This window comes from Clarias gariepinus, chromosome 1 (assembly GCF_024256425.1).
Source record: "Clarias gariepinus isolate MV-2021 ecotype Netherlands chromosome 1, CGAR_prim_01v2, whole genome shotgun sequence".
Classification (NCBI taxonomy): domain Eukaryota; kingdom Metazoa; phylum Chordata; class Actinopteri; order Siluriformes; family Clariidae; genus Clarias; species Clarias gariepinus.
The window spans coordinates 38,937,636-38,958,453 of NC_071100.1; the positions used below are offsets into that span (position 1 = coordinate 38,937,636).

The 20,818-nt window shown below is 37.4% G+C and overlaps 1 protein-coding gene across 3 annotated transcripts; it reads right to left on the reverse strand.

Annotated features, from left to right (window-relative positions):
- Nucleotides 1–87: 87 nt before the first annotated feature.
- On the reverse strand, nt 88–17,943 carry lrrcc1 (leucine rich repeat and coiled-coil centrosomal protein 1). Of its 3 annotated transcripts, none has more exons than XM_053502777.1 (21): nt 17,834–17,943; nt 17,283–17,331; nt 16,447–16,504; nt 15,127–15,332; nt 14,957–15,022; nt 14,682–14,849; nt 13,888–14,057; nt 13,325–13,510; nt 13,063–13,250; nt 11,846–12,014; nt 11,584–11,732; nt 10,625–10,829; nt 10,163–10,302; nt 9,366–9,567; nt 8,325–8,510; nt 7,492–7,666; nt 7,001–7,164; nt 6,712–6,920; nt 3,611–3,748; nt 3,388–3,523; nt 88–1,314 (listed from the first exon to the last, which is right to left on the reverse strand). In XM_053502777.1, the coding sequence occupies exons 3-21, from the start codon at nt 16,488–16,490 to the stop codon at nt 1,204–1,206; spliced, it is 3,012 nt and encodes a 1,003-aa protein (XP_053358752.1). In that variant the 5' UTR covers nt 16,491–16,504; nt 17,283–17,331; nt 17,834–17,943; the 3' UTR covers nt 88–1,203. The 3 variants fall into 3 exon arrangements, with proteins under 3 accessions (XP_053358752.1, XP_053358763.1, XP_053358772.1); XM_053502788.1 differs by having other exon boundaries at nt 16,447–16,507; XM_053502797.1 differs by having other exon boundaries at nt 16,447–16,520.
- Nucleotides 17,944–20,818: the final 2,875 nt, after the last annotated feature.

Genomic DNA, 20,818 nt, shown 5'->3' on the forward strand with positions numbered 1-20,818 from the left:
CGTTGGGCTTACGGTTACCTTAGCAACCAGCAGGTTTCATCGGTTGCTCATTCCATTCGTGAAAAGAAAGCAACACGAAACAAAACGTGATTTAAAACATTTATTTTTATTCGAAAGTTTATAAAATATGTTTACGTTATATTATTGAATGTGTAAAAAGAAAAGTAAATTGTGTAACGTAAACCGTGTAAAAAAAAAAATCTTAAAAAGCACCTGAGAGGAAATAAAATACACCTAACCTAGTCATTTAGGCTCTCATGATAAGAACCCACTCTTAGAGTTAAATTTCAACATCACCCAATATAAATTACTATGCAAAAAATAGATATAAATAATTATTGGTAAAAAAAAAAAAAAAAGATAAAGGTAATGTACAATTACTACAAGGTAAATCAGTTTTTAAAATAATTTGGACATTTAAAAAGTAAATAGAAATTAAATCAGCACTAGACTACTTCTCTTTGTTTAGCACCCCAAACAAGAGTGTGCATTATGTGCATTTATTAGTGTGCCTGTAAAATGGTTTAATGGCCGAATATTGAGTTATACCCTTCATTTGCCAGCAAAACAGTGATGGATACACAAAACTGTGTGTTCTGATACCTTTCTATTGGAATCAGCATTAACGTTTTTTCGCAATTTTAGCTACAGTAGCATCTCTATTGGATCGGACTACACAAGTCAATCTTCGCTCCGAATCTGCATCAGTGAGCCTTGGAGTTGCTGGAACTGCTGTTTAGCCACAGGGGCCAAATCTTGATGGCTAGAGGACTGGGTCAGAGCAACTCCAAAAGTGCAGGTCTTGTGAGATGGCTGCGGTGGTATATATACCAAAAGTAATCCATGGTAGCAAACCCGGTGAACTGACAGTGGCATGGGCGGACAAGACTTACTGATGCACATGGGGTTCAGTAGTTCGAGCTACACTGTTATGGTGGCAAAAGGGGAAACGTACTCAGTATTAGGCAGGTGGTCGGAATGTCATGTGATCGGTGTAATGTACCTTAATTACTTTTAAGAGCTTAAAGTATCTTAAAAGTTTTGTGTGACTTTTATTTTAATTTATATAAAAGCATTTCCCTTGTCAGAGCCACCCCTGTGTCACGCAAAAGTACACTTTATTTCTAAAACGGTGTACTTCAGGTATCCTACAGACAGTGGCTTTAACGTACATTGTGTGATGGTAATTTTAAAATGACATGGTCAGAAGTCTTTAAGAACATTGGTGAGGCGTCTCATTTTCTCCTCTATTTCCCTCTTGTTCATCTCGGTTTCCTCCAGAAGCTGTCTCATCTCATCTTCCACTTGAAACACCTGTGAAAAAAACATATCAGGAGGTTATACTGCATTTAGAAAGTGGACTGTAAAATGCTCAACTGTTGATCAAATCTAAGTGTACAAACTGTCCCCCAAAAAAGTCACACACTCATTTTGTTGGACCGCCTTTGCAATTATTATGGCAATAGCATTGTTTTCATAAGCTTATGCAATGTCTCAATATTTATATTTATATCAGTCACATTAATTTCTCTCCCACCGATGATGGGAGAGTTGAACCGTTGCGTAAAGGCTTCTCCAGCACATCCAAAAATTCTCAATGGTGTTAAGATCTGGACCCTATAGTGGCCAATTCATGTGTCTAAATGATGTCTCATGCTCCTTGAACCAATCTTTAACAATTTAAACCCTACAAATCCTGGATTTGTGACCTTGGAATATGCCCATGCCATCAAGAAAGGAAAAAGCAATTAATTGTGGAAAAACCCGGTCATTCATGTAGTCATTTGACCTCATTCAGGCTTGTACGGTAGGCACTAGACATGATGGGTGCATCACTTCATCCACCCCTCTTCTTACCCTGCTGCACCCATTACTCTAGAACGGGATTAATCTGGATTTATCAGACCACATGACCTGATTTATTTTTTACAATTTGGATTCCACCTTTAAGTGATCTCCCATCGTTCAGGATGCTTTTCCAACCACATTTCTTTCTCGAAAATGATGGTTCACCACTATCATTCCAGATTTTAATAATGCGTTTTAAGTTCTTAACCCAGTTTAAATAGTTTCAGCAATCTTCTTTGATGTTTTCTTTTCTTGATGCAGGACATAATTTGAGACTGTTGAAGCAGAGTAACATCCTTGCCATGGCCGCAGGATGTGTCTTCTGTCATGGTTGTTTAAGAAATGTGAAGCTACTTCCTGCATCAGTTAGCGTTAAATAACCTGTTGCCTGCTAAACCATATTGATCACTGCAGTAGTTATATCTCTTAACTATTAGATTTTTTTAAATTGGTGTTGACACTCACTCACTCATCTTCTACACCGCTTTATCCTGTATTCAGGATCGCCCGGACCTGGAGGCTTAGGGCACGAGGCAGGGTACACCCTGGACAGGGTGCTGATCCATCGCAGGGCACACATATACGCACTCACACACTACGGGGAATTTGGGAATGCCTAACCTGCATATCTTTTGACAGTGGGAAGAAACCGGAGTACCTGGAGGAAACCCACCAAGCGTGGGGAGAACATGCAAACTCCATGCACACAGAGACGGGAATCGAGCCTGGCCGGGAATCAAACCCGGACCCTGGAGGTGCAAGGTGACAGTGCTAACCACTACACCATCGTGTTTTTTTTCATTATAATCTCAGGGATTTGAGTGTAGCATTAGGATTTTTTACTACTTATTGGCCCACCTACTGTGACTTATTCACTTGTTCTGTAGGGTACTTGCACACATATAAGTTCGTTTGATACATCTGAATCAAATCATTCCTTTGGTTCATCTGCATGAACATATGAACAAAAAAGCAAACAAAAAAGGCCCTTGCTCAAAAAATGCTTGTAAGATTATTTCTTGCACTGGTCAGCAGAAAGTAAACTGCAAACTTTTGCAAACTGCATGTCGGAATCACCTAGATTTATTCAAACACAAAAAACAGGGTGCTAAACAAATTATTTTTTTCGTCTTCAGTAACAGCATTAGCCTAGGAACAAATTACTGTTACCAACAAAATGTTACTTATTTTTAAGTTTACAACATTTTGTTTTACATCCAGTTCTTTTTTTTATATCTAGAAAAAAACATTTCTGCTTCACTATACTGTAGCTCTGCACCCATAGTGTGGCTTAGCTTGTTAATTCCTGACAGAGCTGAAATGAGATACACTAGAGATCAACTGCATCAAGAGGGGAAAAAACACACCAGGCTTAAATTTAAATGAACTAAACACTGTATACTTGAAAGTGCCCTAAATAAATCCTAACCATTGTCATACAGTAAGTTCAAACATATTGAAAAACTCAACTTATCATGAATAAAAAAGTAATCACTTTTTTGTTAACAAATTTATATACAAGATCTTGTTTTGTAGTACCTTCTGATTGGCCTGTTCTATTTGTTTCTGTTTGTCAGTAGCCAGTCGGAGCAGCTCAGCCTGGTGGGAAGCCTGCAGCGACTCCAGCTGTCTACGAAAAGCGTCATCCACACAATGAAGTTTCTCAACCGCCACCCTAAATAAAAACAATTAATACCAATATATCAGTAAAAAGATGATATTGACTTTACTGGGTAACTGTAACTTATCTTATTGCTCTTACTTGTGTGCCCGGGCGGTTTTATCTCTTTCTTCCAGTAATGCCTTCTCTTTAGCATCAAATCCCTCCTTCATACGCTTCACCTGACTCTCCAGTTTGGTCAGCAGATCTGCTTTCTCCAGCCATTTGCGACTTGAGGCACTGAGATGGTTTGAAGAAATCAGTTGCTGTTAGTACTATTATAAGATGGTCATTGAAATTAATCAATTAAGCTAACCAAAGTTGAAAATGTATGTGCTTATATAAAAAACAAAAAACAGGATATGCAGACTTAAATTCCACTAAAGATCAAGTTGATCTAGTTTCCTGATAGAATTCCAAAATTAACTTCAGAAAGCACATAGCTATAGACTTTTAAAGCAGTACAAGGATCTTACTGTAGCTCTTTATGTAAGAAGGGAACAGGCAGTAAAAAGCATTGTATGATATATGAACGTACACACTTTATCGTTGATGATTTAAATAAAATGAAGACACTTGACTGAGTTGAGAATGTTGACATAATTTTTGCTATGAACTCTCACAAGGAAAATCATTTAAAATTATATATTAAATGATACAAAACAGTTATTAGAAATCTAATTTAAGACTTCTGAAGGTTCTTTTCTCGGGTGTTGACTGAAGCAGACTGTTTGCATAACTCTTCTATAACTTGTCGTCTATTTCAATTTAAAGTGGCAAGCTTATTTTCAAATTTAAATAAAAAGTTTGCTTCTGTTCATTCCTACTATGGGCCACTAACAACACAGACGTTATGCTGGCACTACAGAAACCAATATTTATGCTATGAGTTGAGACATGGACATTGTACTTTGCACCAGGTTGTTCAAAATAAGTTGCGTTCTGACTCTTTTTATTATGTCCAATCAAAGTCAAAACTAAGAATATTGTGACCTGAGGATGACTGAAGTCCAAGTCATCTTACTGAAATAAAGTAAACTTAATTATTGTAAACTCTAGTTTACAAACTAGTTATTGTCCAGTTCTTCTTGTTGGACAAAAAACAAAATATAATGTTATATTACCCTAAATAAATGTTATAAAATAATTTGCATTCAAATAGTATTATGAAGGTCTATAAAGCATTGTGGAAACTCCTCTTCTGAAGACCATTTACAGAATCTGATCAAATTTATATAAATCCATGGCAGAACTCATATTATTAAAAAGGTGCTACAGGAATGGAAATGTGAAGGCTCTTAACAGTTTATGCTGGATTCCAGTTGGAAGAGAATATGGTTACTAGTCAGCTGTAATACCCTATTAAGCTCAGGTAGCTTCAAATTAGACTACAATGTAAAACTAACATAAAGGCACATAGGTTTTAGTCACACCAATTATGATACTATTATTTATATATATATGTACACAACAAAAATATAAACGCAACACCTTTGTTTCTGCTCCGATTTTTCATGAGATGGACATAAAGATCTAAAATTCATTCCAGATACACAATATTACCATTTCTCTCAAACATTGTTCACAAATCAGTCTAAATGTGTGATAGTGAGCACTTCTGCTTTGCTGAGATAATCCATCCCACCTCACAGGTATGCCACATCAAGATGCTGATCTGACATCATGAGTAGTGCACAGGTGTACCTTATACTGCCCACAATAAAAGGCCACCCTGGAATGTGCAGTTTTTTGCTTTATTGGGGGTCTGGGGACTCAGAACCGGTCAGTATCTGGTGTGACCACCATTTGCCTCATGCAGTGCAACACATCTTCGCATAGAGTTTATCAGATTGTCAATTGTGGCCTGTGGAATGTTGGTCCACTCCTCTTCAATGGCTGTGCGAAGTTGTTGAATATTAGTGGGAACTGGTACACGCTGTCGTATACGCCGGTCCAGCACATCCCAAACATGCTCAACGGGTGACATGTCCGGTGAGTATGCTGGCCATGCAAGAACTGGGACATTTTCAGCTTCCAAGAACTGTGTACAGATCCTTGCAACATGGGGCCGTGCATTATCTTGCTGAAACATGAGGTAATGTTCATGGATGTATGGCACAACAATGGGCCTCAGGATCAAAATGTACCTGTGTTCTTCGTCCATAACAGATGCCTGCCCATACCATAACCCCACCACCACCATGGGCCACTCGATCCACAACATTGACATCAGCAAAGCGCTCACCCACACGACGCCACACACGCTGTCTGCCATCTGCCCTGAACAATGTAAACCGAGATTCATCCGTAAAGAGAACACCTCTCCAACGTGCCAGACACCATCGAATGTGAGCATTTGCCCACTCAAGTCTGTTACGGCGACGAGCTGGAGTCAGGTCAAACCCCGATGAGGACGATGAGCATGCAGTTGAGCTTCCCTAAGGCGATTTCTGACAGTTTGTGCAGAAATTGTTTGGTTATGCAAACCAATTGTTTCAGCAGCTGTCTGAGTGGCTGGTCTTAGACGATCTTAGAGGTGAACCTGCTGGATGTGGAGGTCCTGGGCTGGTGTGGTTACATGTGGTCTGCGGTTGTGAGGCCGGTTGGATGTACTGCCATATTCTCTGAAACGCCTTTGGAGACGGCTTATGGTGGAGAAATGCACGAGCAACAGATCTGGTTGACATTCCTGCTGTCAGCATGCCAATTGCACGCTCCCTCAATGCTTGTGGCATCTGTGGCATTTTGCTGTGAGACAAAACTGCACATTCCAGGGTGGCCTTTTATTGTGGGCAGTATAAGGTACACCTGTGCACTACTCATGATGTCAGATCAGCATCTTGATGTGGCACACCTGTGAGGTGGGATGGATTATCTCAGCAAAGCAGAAGTGCTCACTATCACACATTTAGACTGATTTGTGAACAATGTTTGAGAGAAATGGTAATATTGTGTATCTGGAATGAATTTTAGATCTTTATGTCCATCTCATGAAAAATCGGAGCAGAAACAAAGGTGTTGCGTTTATATTTTTGTTAAGTGTATATATATATATATATATATATAAATAATAGTAATACATCAGCTGGTTGGCACAAGGTTCTGAAATAAGTATGCAAGCTCTGTTTAAAAAAAGTAACCTTGTGTCTCAGGTTAACTCTGGAACACAAGATAAACTAGGTAACATGTACTAGACCTAGTACCTGTAGGCATCTTTGAGCTCATCCATCTCAGCTTCCTTGTCAAGAAGCTGTTGTTTGAGCTCCTCTTTTCTGAAGCTGAGTTTTTCCACAGCATCTCGGAGATCTGCTGCGGTGGCCATCTCATCCTCCAGCTCCTTCTGGAACTTTCTTTGAATCTGCAGGTTCTCCTCGCGCAGAGCACGTAGCTGCTCATCCCGTTCCTGCACTGCCTAAATATGGCAACAACAAGTTGATGCAGTTTCTGAAGTCACGCAACGTTTACCTACATAACAGAGAGAAATGTATTCACCTCTTTTAGCTTCCTGATTGTCTCAGTTTGATCATCCAATATCTTCGTTTTAATCTTAAGTGAGTCAAGGTCTCTTTGATTCTGTTTCTTTTGGGACTCTAGCTCAGTAGAAAGGACCTCAATTTTGGCCTCCAATCGACCTCGATCCTGGGCAAGGGATGCTCCTGAAGCAAAAAGCCATCAGTACTTTACACTTTGACAAATTAGAGCATGCTTTGGCTTGATGTCAAATCATTCCTCAATGCAGTAATAAGAGTACCAATTAAAAAAAAAAAAAAGCACAATTAATCTTAGCTACTGTATTTGTGATTTTTAAAAAATGGCCCACAAAGGCCTACATAGTGGATAATAGATCCTGTGAAAGCTCAGTAGATAAAGCTTCTATGACTGGAAGGACTACAGCAAACCTAAGTTCACAACAATGATTAAAATAATATAGCAAGTAAAAGTAATTCTAAGTTAGTGTGTTGGGTAGTAAGTCTGTTGGGTACCTTGCTGGGCGAGCTCCTGTCCCCAGAGCCTTCTCTCTGCTCGGAGTCCCTCTATTACAGTCTCCTGTGCAGTAAGCTGTGACAGCAGCTTGGATTTGTCCTTCTTGAGAAGTTCCAGTTGCACACTTAGACGCCTGTCATCCTCTGCACCTGCCTCCAGACTCTGCACTCGTGCCTAAAACACACAACCACATATTTCCTTATCTTGCTCTATGCTTTATTATTTCCATTTCTATAACTTTAGAGTCAGAAGTCACTTAAAAAGAAATTCCAATAAATGGCTGGAAAATTATTTACAAAGCTGTGTTTTCTATTATTTTGATAATTAAACAAACACAATTTCCCATTGAAAAAATGGGGTTGGCCCTACACTCCATATATAATACCCAATGAAATAATAAACAGTTTTTGGAAAAATTCTGTAAATTTATAATGATATGAACAAAATTATTGTTGGTAAGTCTCATTCTATTGTCCTTATGTTCATTTCATAATAATTTTATATCATAAAAATTATAATAGTTCATTATGCAAAATCATTATTTTTTTTCATCTCGTGATAAACTGATGGCGTTTGGTAGAGCCCCAGTCTTTAGAAATTTTTATGTCCTTTCTAATATAATGATCACCAACAAGCTTTTCCCTAACAAAATTCTCTTGTGATTAGCAAGTATTTAAAACTGTTTTAAAAGAGCAGAGCGGGTTAAACTGCAGTTATTATAAAGTTAGACATATTTTTCTTTTTGCCTATAACACATCTGCCATCCACAATTGATCTGGATGTGTTGATTTATTGATATAAACAGTCAAAATAAAGGACATAAATTTCTTACCTTTAATTCTGTTACAGCCTCACGTTTGGATTGGATGAGGTCAGCTATGCGATTTTTCTGCTCCTTCACCATAGCTGTGAGCTCCTGCACCAAAGACCCTGACTGCTTCTCTCTCTGCTGAGATGCAGTCAAAGCTGTCTTCACCTTAGCAAGTTCTGCAGACACGTGCTCAAAGCCATCTTTCACCTGATCCCATGTAAAAGATTATACAAACAATCTCCACCACTGATGCACAACCCTGAGACATTATAAATGACATGCTTCAGTTTATCCTAATATTTGACAGTCACTGCAAGTAACTAAACTATAAGTCAATATTTGGAGATACTGTACAGTAGTTTCATGTGCAAAAATAGTATATTTTCTTGTGCTCATCATTGCCAGCTTACTTAGAAAAAAATCCTGCAGAGAGTATGCTGAAATCCCCCTGACAGAAGAAAAACTGTACTGTACTTCATTTTAACAACCGAGTATTGAATTCTTTATTTAAAAATTGTATTTAAGCATTGGACATCTAAATGCTGCTTCCATGGGCAAAAGCTATTCGCTTCAAGTGTTCTGTAAGTTCCATTACCACTAAATGGAAAGCCAAATTATATTCGTCTTGTTTTTTGGCCGATTTAAAAATATGTCTGATCTGAAATGGTATTATGACCCAAACGCAAACAAAAATGGAGATATGACCCAGACCGTGAGTTTTGTGACCCATTCCACCCATACATTAGGCCCATCAAATTCCTAAATTTCTGAAGACAGTTCTAACGAGGAATCTCTTTGTATGGAGAAAACTAAGTTTTCAGACTCAATTTTAAACATGAAACACTCGTAATACAAAACCAGAATGAAGTATAAACTATACAGGGAGAGATTAACTGACTTTTCCATTGAAATAAAACATCCTGTTGATATCTCTGTAAATTGTGTGCTATTACAAAAGCATGTATCAGTAATACAAATAAGCTGGTAAAACTGGTGCTACTGCATTAGTGTAGAGCCCTGTGTAAATAATAAATTAGACACAGAGGTTGCTCCAGGCGCTACCTCAGAAAAGCGATTGGCTTCGATAGTGAGAGCCATGCGAAACTCATCCTCCAGGGTGGCATACTGGCGCTTGGCGTCAGCCAGTTTCTGCTCCATCTCACTGTGTCTCTGAGCGGATCTTTGCTCCACAGCCACCACTTCCTTCGCCACTGCTTCACGAAACTCAGCACCACCTGGAGTGAGCCGTGACGCCAGCTCCTTCCTAAACCACATAATTAAGTCAAACCATTTCATTGATATATAATGTTACAGACTTAATAGTAATAAAACAATTTAAAAAACTACTAGAGCTTTGGATCACAAGTAGACTGGTGATTAGATTTTTGAGCATTGCGATTTTTAATTAGATTAGATCCAATAGCACTAATGTTTATTTTATGATTTGATTTGAAGTAGGTAATATATCTTACAGGTTTTTTAGGCATTAAAAACTACTAGGAGTATTTAATAATCAACAAAATGTTGTGTAACTTTTGTTTTTGATTGTTTAACAAAGTAAAGCAATAATCTTTATTCCCTGCCTCTGTTTTGCTCCACACACGGATTAGTGTGTGGCATGAACAACTCAAACTCAAAAGAAGAAGAGGAAGTAGCACCACCCTTGGAAAACAGTTGAACTTTGTGCAAAAAGAAATCAATTTGTATTTTCTGCAAAATTGATTACTAATTGATTTAACCACACAGCTCTAAAAACTAGTTTGTAGTTATGTAATTAAAATTTAAATGATTTGCTTTTTGGAATGTACATACAGTAGCAGTATGTGCATAGTCTGGAATCATGCTGATGGAATACACACCTGTGTGCTTCCTCTCTGGATGTCAGCAGCTCTTGAATTTGCTGTACTTTATCTTTATGCTGTCGCACAGATACTCGAAGTATTTCCACCTCTCTCTTTAGAACAGCGCATTTGTTCTCCAGCTCCTGCTTTCTCTTCATCTGAACAAAGAATTTGAGTTCATATACTCTGCATAACCTACACATTCTGGACCTGATGCTTTGGAAAAAGGACTTATAAGTTAGACGTCTTAGGATGCTGGACAAAAACACTCTAAATCTGACTAAGGTTGATGTGTTGGCACATCAATAAAATAACAAAATATGTATTATAAGCTGATTGATTCAAATCATGTGGGTAAATGCGAAGGTTCATGGATGTGTTAAGTCACTCCATCAAAAAACAAATAGTACTGTAGTTTTCCTGATAAACCTCATTTAGACAGACACTATCGTGGCTAACTCTATTTACTGTAAGTATTACCTCCTCCACCTGCTGTGTGGCTCTGTCAGCCTCTTGCTGGGAAACACTCTCTTGCAGCCTGTGCAGTGCATCTTTATATTGTGCCTCATGGCTGCGCTGCTGCTCCAGCTGTTGTACTGCATTGGCACATCGTTCCTCCAGCTCCTCAACTCGAGTCTGCAGTGCCGTCCGCTCCGAGCGCTCCTTCAGCAACAGCTCCTTCAGCCTGAGTGCAAGCAAGGCAGTGGTTATGGTGGTGAATAACATTTATTCTATCAAATTAATCTTCATTATGTTTAAGGAATATTTAGTTAGCAAACACAGAAGAGTATGTTTTGGCTGGTCCCTAATACTCACAGTAAAATAACGCTTATACCATTTTTAAAATGATGTTTTATACAAGCAAGCATTTGCAAAAACATTCTGTTATTAATATGGTTTCAAACAAGATCAAAGGATCTCATACTAACGCATTAGAGGGAGAGTGCTGCATAGGCAGACGTCGCATTCTACTGCAGACACCTGCCTGTTTACACACCTTTAATCTCTCCCTTATCTAAGATTTATCATCGCAGGAACTAACTCATTCATATGAGACCTTATCTATTATCCATTTAATTAAAGATTACCCAAAATAAACTACAGAATTGCAGCAACATATGACCTTGTGGTGATCATACCCTGTAGATGTTAATTAATTTTATTGAACTAAAAAAAAAATAGAAAACTAGGGTTTTCTTTTGGGTAGTCTAATTCATTAGTACTGGGTTTTGTCATGTTATGGTGTTATAGCATTTGATTTTATATCATATTTCTATGGTCTCTTTTGTGAAGCACAGTTTTTGCAATTAAGATGCAGCTACTAAAACACATGCATATAAGCCAATATTAACAAAGCCAATATGACGAGTCACAAGCTGCACTGGCTCACATTTTCTGTTTGTAGAATTTGCACTTATAAACTTGCTTATACTCCTCACCTATCAGTAGTGTGGAAAGCCAGATTCTGCAGTTCTTTCTCCTCTGTGGCACGTGTTTGCAGCCCCTTCACTTGGTCTGTAAGCTTCTTCACAGCCTGCTCTGCCTTCCAGCGCCGTTCCCGCTCCTGATCCCGCTCCTCCAAAATCACCTTTACATACACAAAAACACACAAACAAAAAACGCAGCTTTTTACATCAACAGTCTTAGAGAATTTTACATCTTTACAAAAACACTGGAACTTGGCCACACCAGTCTGCATACCCTGTAGGTCTCCTGCTGTGTGTGATCGGAGGTTTTGTCTGGAGTGGCCTGGCATGCTTTGAGGCCTTTCTTGGCTGTGTCTGTCCCCCGTGCAGTTTGGACTGCTGCCCTCTGCCTAGTGCCAATGGTAAGCTTTGCATTCCTGTGCTTTTGTGTGCTTGTTTCACTGCTGTAAATATACACACATAAGCATTGCAAACAAATGTGTCATAACAGTACTAAAGGTTCTGTAAAGATTTGGTCAAAAGATTTAGAAGGAGCTGCAGATAGAGGAAAAGTTTGATAATGACACATGACTAATAACGCAAGCCAACAGACAGCGATCCCTACATGCGTCTGTCGAGAATGAAATAGCTAGTGAACATTTAAAGTATAAAACATCACAAGCCAGTCCTCCACAACACTAAATTAGACACAAACTGTAGAATATTGAAATCACACACCACCTTCCTCGTTAACGAGGAGAAAAAATTTAACGAGGTAGCTAATCAAAGCGGCATCATAACAATGAATCTTCACCTGAACACATGTTCAGCTGTCGTCTTCTCCAACAAAAAGAAAGTGCCGCCTTGTTGCATTATTTGGTATTACCGTATAGCCTCATTACTAAACCTCCGACAGTTATAGTATAGTGGACTTTATTAAAATTAAAAATATATATTAAAAAGTTTAACAGCTAATTAACATCTATGCTTTTTGAAAAAGGTACTGTGCAAGTTTGGTTAAAAATTCCAAAAATGGTTTAGATGTGATTGCGGATAGAAGAAAAGTGGGACGATGACAGACATTGGATGCAGACGATGTGAGAAGTTTCCTAGGCTTATTAGTCATTACACCATAAAACCTTTTAAACTATTTTACACAGCAGTTAGTTTTCCGTCCACTAACTTCCAATAACAATTCGTGAATTAATCTGTTTGTATCGAGCTTAGAGCTACCAGAACCAGTAAAATCTTAAACAAAGGATTTCTATGGAACTTGGAAAAAAATAAAATGAAAATCAAACCATATCCAATGAATTACTTTATAGAAAGCACATGTTCTGTGAGTGTGTGTGCGCAGCTAGGCAAGTTTTTCATCTTGGCACGTCCTTTACAGAATATTTGCAAAGCAGTAATTTTTAAAGGGCACCATTTTTCTACGGCACCTATATTTCAGAAATAACCTTAATTTGGAATCAGACCTACATTTCTAACTACGTTATAAATAGTGGTTACCTGTCAGAGTGTTTGCCTTGCACCACCTTCTTCGCTGTCATGACTTTGGGACGGCGGACTCTTGAGTGTTGCAGATTCTCTTTCGCACTGTCATATTCACTCTCTGATGTGAAATCTGTGTCCCTTTTTGCCTTCCGTACCACAGACTGCAATGCAGACCTCGCATTGGGGCCATCAGCCCTGGGAGTCTGGAACAAGAAGAGCTTCTCAGTACAGAAATAAAAGGTTCTAAATTTTAAACAAACAAAGGATCCTGTTATACCTTCTGAAAGAGTTGGGACACCTGCTGCTCCAGCTTTTTAATACGAAGGTCGTTTTTGTGGTTTGCTTGGGCTGACCCATTCTGCACTGGTGTTTCAGTAGGTGTGTTTAAACCTCTGTTGCGGTGCCGAAACTGTGTCAGAACCTCATTGATCCGGGGAGTAGGCAGAGGGGCATCTGTGTGGACCTTTGGAAAGAAGAAGTAAGCTACAGTATTCTCATAACATGTACAATTAAATTAAAGGTGGAACTGGCTTTCAATCCAATGCCACAGTTATAATAATACCAGTATTTGCTAGTTGTTATTAAAATACCAGTATTTGCTTAAAGAAACCAATCGAATAGTTTAAAGTGGATTCTTTAGGTGGATCATTCTTGGCTTTCAATAGTTTGTTAAAATAACATTGTAGTACAATATTCTCTATTAAAAATGTGTAATTTTAGAGTAATTGTTCTTTACAATATTGTTCACAGTATGGCATCATTTAAGTATATCGCCTAACCACAAACAAAAATACTAAACCATATCCTTGTAGATTTGCTTAAAATAAAGAAAATGTTCACCAGCTCAGCATTGACACTATTGTCTGTTGAAATCAGGAACTCCAGAAAGTCCTCCATGCCTGGGATGTCCATTGGGCTCTCATCAGCTGATGAAATGGGTTTTCCCATCCTGTCTTCCCCATCCAGAGTGGAGATTTGTTGCAAGGGATGTAGCATCATATCTCTGTATCCTATATAGAAACATACAGAACACAGCAGAAATAGCAGATATAGAACACACCAAAAATAGCCCTTAAAAATTGCACTAGAAAGCCTGCAGGTGTATGAGCACTCATGTGATTGGATCTATGATTAAAAGTTTGTAATACAGTACATAAAGAATAATACAAAGCAAGGTGGTGTGAATATTTTACAATACCTGCACATGCGATTTTTTTCGTAACATTATAAGAAGCTTTACACAAATATCTATAATATATCTATAGGTTTGTGATCATTTAAGCAAAGTTAACTGGAATTTAAATGTTTATTGTATATTGTACTAAGCGACGAGAGATGACTTAAAGGATTATGCAAGTTTTTTAACTGGATGTATTTCTATTGATTCGTCACTATTGCATTATTAAAGTCTTTCCTGTTAAAAAAACATTTTCATGGTACAATTGCTAATTAAAAACTGTCTAAATGCATGTTAATATAGGTGACCTATTTTCACATCCACGTACACTAAAAACCGGCAGTGTAAGAAGATGAGGTTGGTAATGCTGTGTAGGTACTAACTTCCCCCAGTAAAATTTGATGGATAGGTGAGAGCTACTTTTTACTACTTGCAGGAGAGAAGCTCATTTGCAAACCTGGTAGACGGCAGACGGGGTTATCGGCACCATCCACACTAAGAGTGACATCTCTCAAATTGTGCAGTCCCACCATGCATTGCAGCAGATGGTTCATGCTGTCCAGTCGATTGCTATGAAGCTGGAGGTTCTTCAATTTGTATTCAGTCCCATGCAGATATAAGAGACCTAGAGGAACACAGTAGTGTGCTTAAATTATCTGACATTTCATATAGTTTTACATATCAATGCTGTGTCAAACTTCAGAAAATACTTACTGATAACTGATAACTTACCTGTAAGGTCATTTATTTGATTATAAGCCAAATTCAGCTTTGTAAGGTTTACAAGTCCATTAAGACCTAATCAACAGAAATCTAGTTATAAGACATGACAATAAAGTCCACTTTATTCTGACATATTAATACATATAAGCATTGACTAACTGACTCTCCTTGCACTTTACCTTCCACCTTGGTGATGCTGTTGCAAGACAGATTTAAAGTACGCAAAGAAGAAAGGGTGCCAAGTCCCTCGATACGAGCAATGTGATTTGATGAAAGGTCCAGATGTCGGATATGCCATGCTGTAGTCAATCCTTCAATTTTTGACAGTCGGTTACAGTGGAGGTTTAAAGATGTGACAGTCGGGTTCAGTGGAACCTCCAATATGCTATACAGCACAACAAATTCACAATAAAAAAACTGTGCTACATTTTACACTTTTATACTCAAGATGTATAGTATACACTGCCTGGCCAAAAAAAGTCACCAACAGGATTTAACTAAGCAAATAGATATTTGTTTCGATTGGATAATTACTGCAGTGATTAATATGATTCAGCTGGTTATTTATCCCTAACTGATGCAGTGAGTAGATTCTCAATTCCTAAACAACCATGTCAGAAGACGCATCCTGTGATCATGAGGAATATATTACTGTCCTGCATCAAAAAACAAAAGCAACTAAGGAGGTTGCTGAAACTACTAAAATGTGGTGAAGTGGAAAGGACTGAAGAGACTGGGGATAAACAGCTGTTTAGGCTCAAGAAAACCACTAATGAGTATTGCTAATCGGAAAAAAGGCTTCAATTTGCTAAGGAGAATAAAGAATGGACTGTGGCGTATTGAAAAAGGTCATGTGGTCTAATGAGTCCAGATTGACCCTGTTCTAGAATAATGGGTGCATACATCAGGGTAAGATCCTGTGAGGGCAGTGTTATTATCTCAGGTTACTTCAGTTGGTCAAGTTTAGGTTCAATAAAATAATAAAAAGCAGCTAGCGACCTGAATATACTAGGACATTCTCAGTACCTGAATGACTAGGTTTTTCCATATCTATCAATTGATTTTTTCTTCCCTCATATGATGATGCCAGGGCTCACAAGCTCAAATTGTGAAAAAGTGGTTCAGGGAGCATAGCATTTATAGATATGGATTGGCCTCCACACATTCCAGGCCTCAACCCGTTAAAAAGACTTTACGCAGAAGTCCGACTCTCTTTTCATAAATACAAGATCTTGAAAATACTTAATGCACCTCTGGACTAAAATAAAAGTTGTGACATTTTATAAGCTTGTAGAAACAATGCCAAAGAAATGCATGCTGTATTAGAATGTGTAAGTTTTTTCAGGCCAGGTAGCTTATAATTAAATAACATTAAATTGCATTTAAATGTTATGGATGTTTAAAATTATAATTGCAATGTAACAATCAGTAAATATAAAAGCAAAAAAGCAGGAATAACAATAATAATTACAATAGTAAGAGAGTTAAAATCAAATTACCTTGAAATGTCTTTATCAATCAAAGTAAGCTCTCCATCAGCCATGACCGGTTCCTAACCTGCTTGAAATAACAACTGACAACTTGAAAATATGCTTGAACTGATAACCAACCAAGAGTTTCTGTTTTTGATGTTTCACATATTTAGCAATTTATCAATGGTCATGCAGGCATGATTAAATGTTCAATCATTTTGTGAAGTCATGACAAACTGTAATTAGGTCAGGACCTTCTATAACGTCAATACCAATTTGCTTCCCTTTAACAGCTAAGTAGCAGACTAAATTATAAACAACAATACATTTCAGTTTTCATAAACTCCTACTGTGGAAGCCGTAACAGAAAAAAACAAACATATAGTTTAGAAATGGGAATCACCAAGGACCAGCCGATACAAGATTATCACAATATCTACAGTGCTATGAAAACTTGCTTCTTCCTAATTAATTTTTTTGCATATTTCTAACACTTTAATGACTAAGATCATCAAACTAATTTTAATATTACACAAAGATAACTTGAGTGAATACAAAATGCAGTTTTCAAAAGATCCCTTTATTAAGGGAAAAATATGTCTAAACCTACCTAGCGTAATTGCCAGTAATAAACCTAATGACAGGATGTGCCAGGCTTGGCAGCAACAACTGCATTCAAGCATTGGCAAATGGCACTGTAGGTGACGATTCGATTTGTATTGTGATTATTTTTAGTATAACAAGATCATAAATATAAACAATATAAATATTTATATGATAAATTATATATATATATATATTTTTTTTTTTTTTTACAATTTTGGTACAATTCTAAACAAACTTTACAAATAATTTGCACCTACCAGACAGCATTCTGCACTGTCAATGTGTGAATAGTTTAAAGTGCACCACCTGCAGGATTACAAAAGAATTGTAACACGTTTAACCACATAAAATGCACACATATAGACATTTTATTAACATTTTATTAAGAATAAATCGATTACGGAGTCAGATAGGTAATAAATTAATTGGCAGGCCAAAGAATCGCGATATGTAACTGAATCTATTTTGCCCCATCTCTAATATAATACTCGATTGGTGAGACGTTGTCATGGCACTGCTGGACTGTGTAGTGTTTACAGTTAGCTAAATAACTAACGTAGCCATTTCTCTAATACCTGTATAATACACTACATAAGAACCTGTTTTCCAATATTTATTTGTGTTTGTACATGAGTGCTGAACGTATACACTGTTATCTTTATTGCTGTAACGTTGTGTTGTTTAGCCAACTGTAGCTGCTAATACTGCTAGCTTAGCTTAGCTACAGCCATTCAACTGTGATATTGATACATTAGTTTTATATATTAACAAATGTATAACGCTTGCAAATAGGTTTAATTTAACATACCCTGTTGTAACTAATTACACTCAACACTTTACCGAAGCTTCACACACAACGCCATGTTAACCTTAAAAATTGAACCAACCGCTTACGGCGGTACAAAACGTCACTTCCTGTTTTGCTCCGCAAGTGCGGATATAGGAACGTAACGTAGATACCTCATTCTCCGTTGCTGTTAGCCCCCGATATGTGTGTGCGCATCCGCCATATTGGAGCGGTCAAGACCCGCTAGTAAGCAAATACAGTGTGATCGAGAAATGCAGACTTCTCAACAAATTCGACTGTAATTCACTTATTTCGTAACATATTTTGTTTAAATTTGGTTTGACAAAGTGGAATTAAATTTAGTTATTAATGGTGAAACTAATCACGTCTATTTATTCCACATCCTCCTCTGTGACATTCTGGCTCTGATCCAATAATAGGTATAGTCAATAATTATTAAGAATTTTAGTTTTTGTGATTTTCTATTAAAATGTAGATATCTAAAGTATTACATTCTTATAAAGTGCCTGGTTCTGTCCACACACACCACACCACAATATGGCAATCACAGATGCACATCAAATAGCAAGGAAACCCACCAAGCACAGGGAGAACATGTAAACTACTGTACACACACAGAGAGATTTTTTTTAATCATGAATTGAATGCTGACACTGAAGGTGCAAGGCAACAGAGCTAAAACAACAAACTAAGCCACCATGCCGCCATAATAAGACATAATATACACTACCACCCAAAGGTTTGGGATCACTTGCAAATGTCTTTGTTTTTGTTTAGTAAATTATTTTTTACATTCTACAACAATACAGAGGATTTAAAAATTATGAAATACACATATGGGATTATGTAATTAAGTAACAGTAACAGTCAGTTTTTATTTTAAGACATTAAGGTCAGCTGTTCTGGAATAGTTCTTGCACGAAGTGCATTTGCAAAACCCATCAAACACAATGAAACTGGCTTTTATTAAGACCTTCTAATAAAGGCAAGACCAAAACGTACCTCTGCTGCAGAAGAGGAATTCATTTAGATTTACCAGTCTCAAAAAATCACCAAGTACCATCACCTCATATTAAAGTCATTATGAAGGGCCTTACAGATCATGAGTAGCAGATACTGTACATCCCAACATTAACTGTTTAAAGAGGATTAGTGCATTATTTTGGATGCCTTTAGCATTTCATTACAATGTAAAAAAAAATCAGGAACGACCATGGACTTGGAAGATGATCCCAAACTTTTGAGCAGTAGTGTATTTAGTATTTTAAACATAAATACAAACAGCATTATTTCAACAAAGTATTATATATTAATAATAGTAATGTTATGGGTTTGTTATATTATCTAATTTGTACTGAAATGCATAATCTTTGTGAGAATTTCCGAATGTCCGCATACTGTACTTTTGGTCATATAGCATACTTCTTATATATTGTCATTTTACCACGGGAAGTCTATAAAACCACAGTACCCTGTCACCAGTACTTTTGTTTAATATATGTTTCCACTATTGCTAATTATACTAAACATTATGGATTAAAATGTCGTTAAATTTCCTTTTTATATACATCTGATACATACATGAAGAAGATTTTTGGCTTTGCCAGTACAGTTAGTGTTTGAAGTGCTATTTCCCAGGTGTTTGAAGTGTTTGACATGACCCACTTGTTATGAAGCTAGGGGCAGCCATAAAGCACAGGGTTAGAATCAGATATGATAACCCATCCCTGGAGCAGAGAGGTTTTCTTCTAAAAAACCTGAACAGAATTGTGTAGTCATTGATGTGCCATCTAGAAAATGCAGAAATTCATCGACAAAATGTACATAAGATATACAGGTCAGCATGTGAGTTCTGACATTCATGTAATTGCTATTTGTTTACACAGGCACAATGTCATGTGTCTGTGCTTCATGTTGGATCCAATTACACATTCTCAGCATGGAGTCGTTTACTGTAACATTCCCTATAGTTTTTATGCATACATTAATGACAAAATTCTTAAATCTTAAAGATACAGTACTCCCATATTTCCCTTTCATGCTATATACTGGACATACGACTTCTAGTACCAGCTACCACTTTCAGAATTCTGCCACTTGCAGAATTTCACTAACAACCCCTCCACCATCAGTGTTCAGTAACGCACATATTGAGTCAAGTATCAACAGAATTCACTAATTATATAAAAGGAACATTTTAGAACTTTCTTTTAATTGCAAATGCATACATTGTTCTGCTTTACTCTCATCAGCTCAGTTCAGTTCCTCTCAACATTCAACCAATTGCTGAGGCACATACAGTAAGTGTGTTAAGAATTTCTGATACCCTACTCTCTTGCAAAACATTTCCTGCAGGTGAAAACAATCTCTTATGTGGCACAGCTGAAGCAGATGTAGCTAGATCTTTTAATGAATTTTGGTCTACTGACTTTGAGCTCCTCTGTGAACAGACCACCACAGTAGAGGGCACTGTTCACTAATCATGGGCTCTCTGTGTTTATCAAGAGGAATAAACACAGAACACTCTACACACTGGTTTTTAAAGGTTGGTTCAACATCAGATGCTGTAACAGAGCCCAACAAGCAGAGACTGGTCTAAAAGATGTGTAACTGGTTTGTTCATTTTGATATCTTGTCCAATTTCTTCCACATTTTAACTCTCTCTCTTTTTGCATCTCAAATCTTTTAATCTGAGCTCATTGTTTAGGATAGGTGGCAAAGTGCAGGATATATATTCAGTATTTCATGGAGCAGCATATTTCTCACACCTGAGGAGCTCATGACATATGTGCAAAAGAAACACACACACACACACACACACACACACACACACACACAGTTGCTTTTTTTTTTTCGAAACAGAAAAACCTGAATGCACCCATGCACATAACCACACACACATTATCACTACAGCTTTACTCTTTCTTATGCCCTGTTTGGCTATTACACAGTAGAACTGTGAAACATACTGTAGTCAGGCTGTTA

Coding starts and splice junctions, on each gene's coding strand:
- lrrcc1 (XM_053502777.1), bottom strand. CDS start 16,490: ATGGCTGATGGAGAGCTTACTTTGATTGATAAAGACATTTCAAG. Junction 14,058..14,681: donor CCCCGTCTGCCGTCTACCAG/GTTTGCAAATGA, acceptor GTTTCTATATAG/GATACAGAGATATGATGCTA. Junction 11,733..11,845: donor CACAGCAGGAGACCTACAGG/GTATGCAGACTG, acceptor GTGTATGTAAAG/GTGATTTTGGAGGAGCGGGA.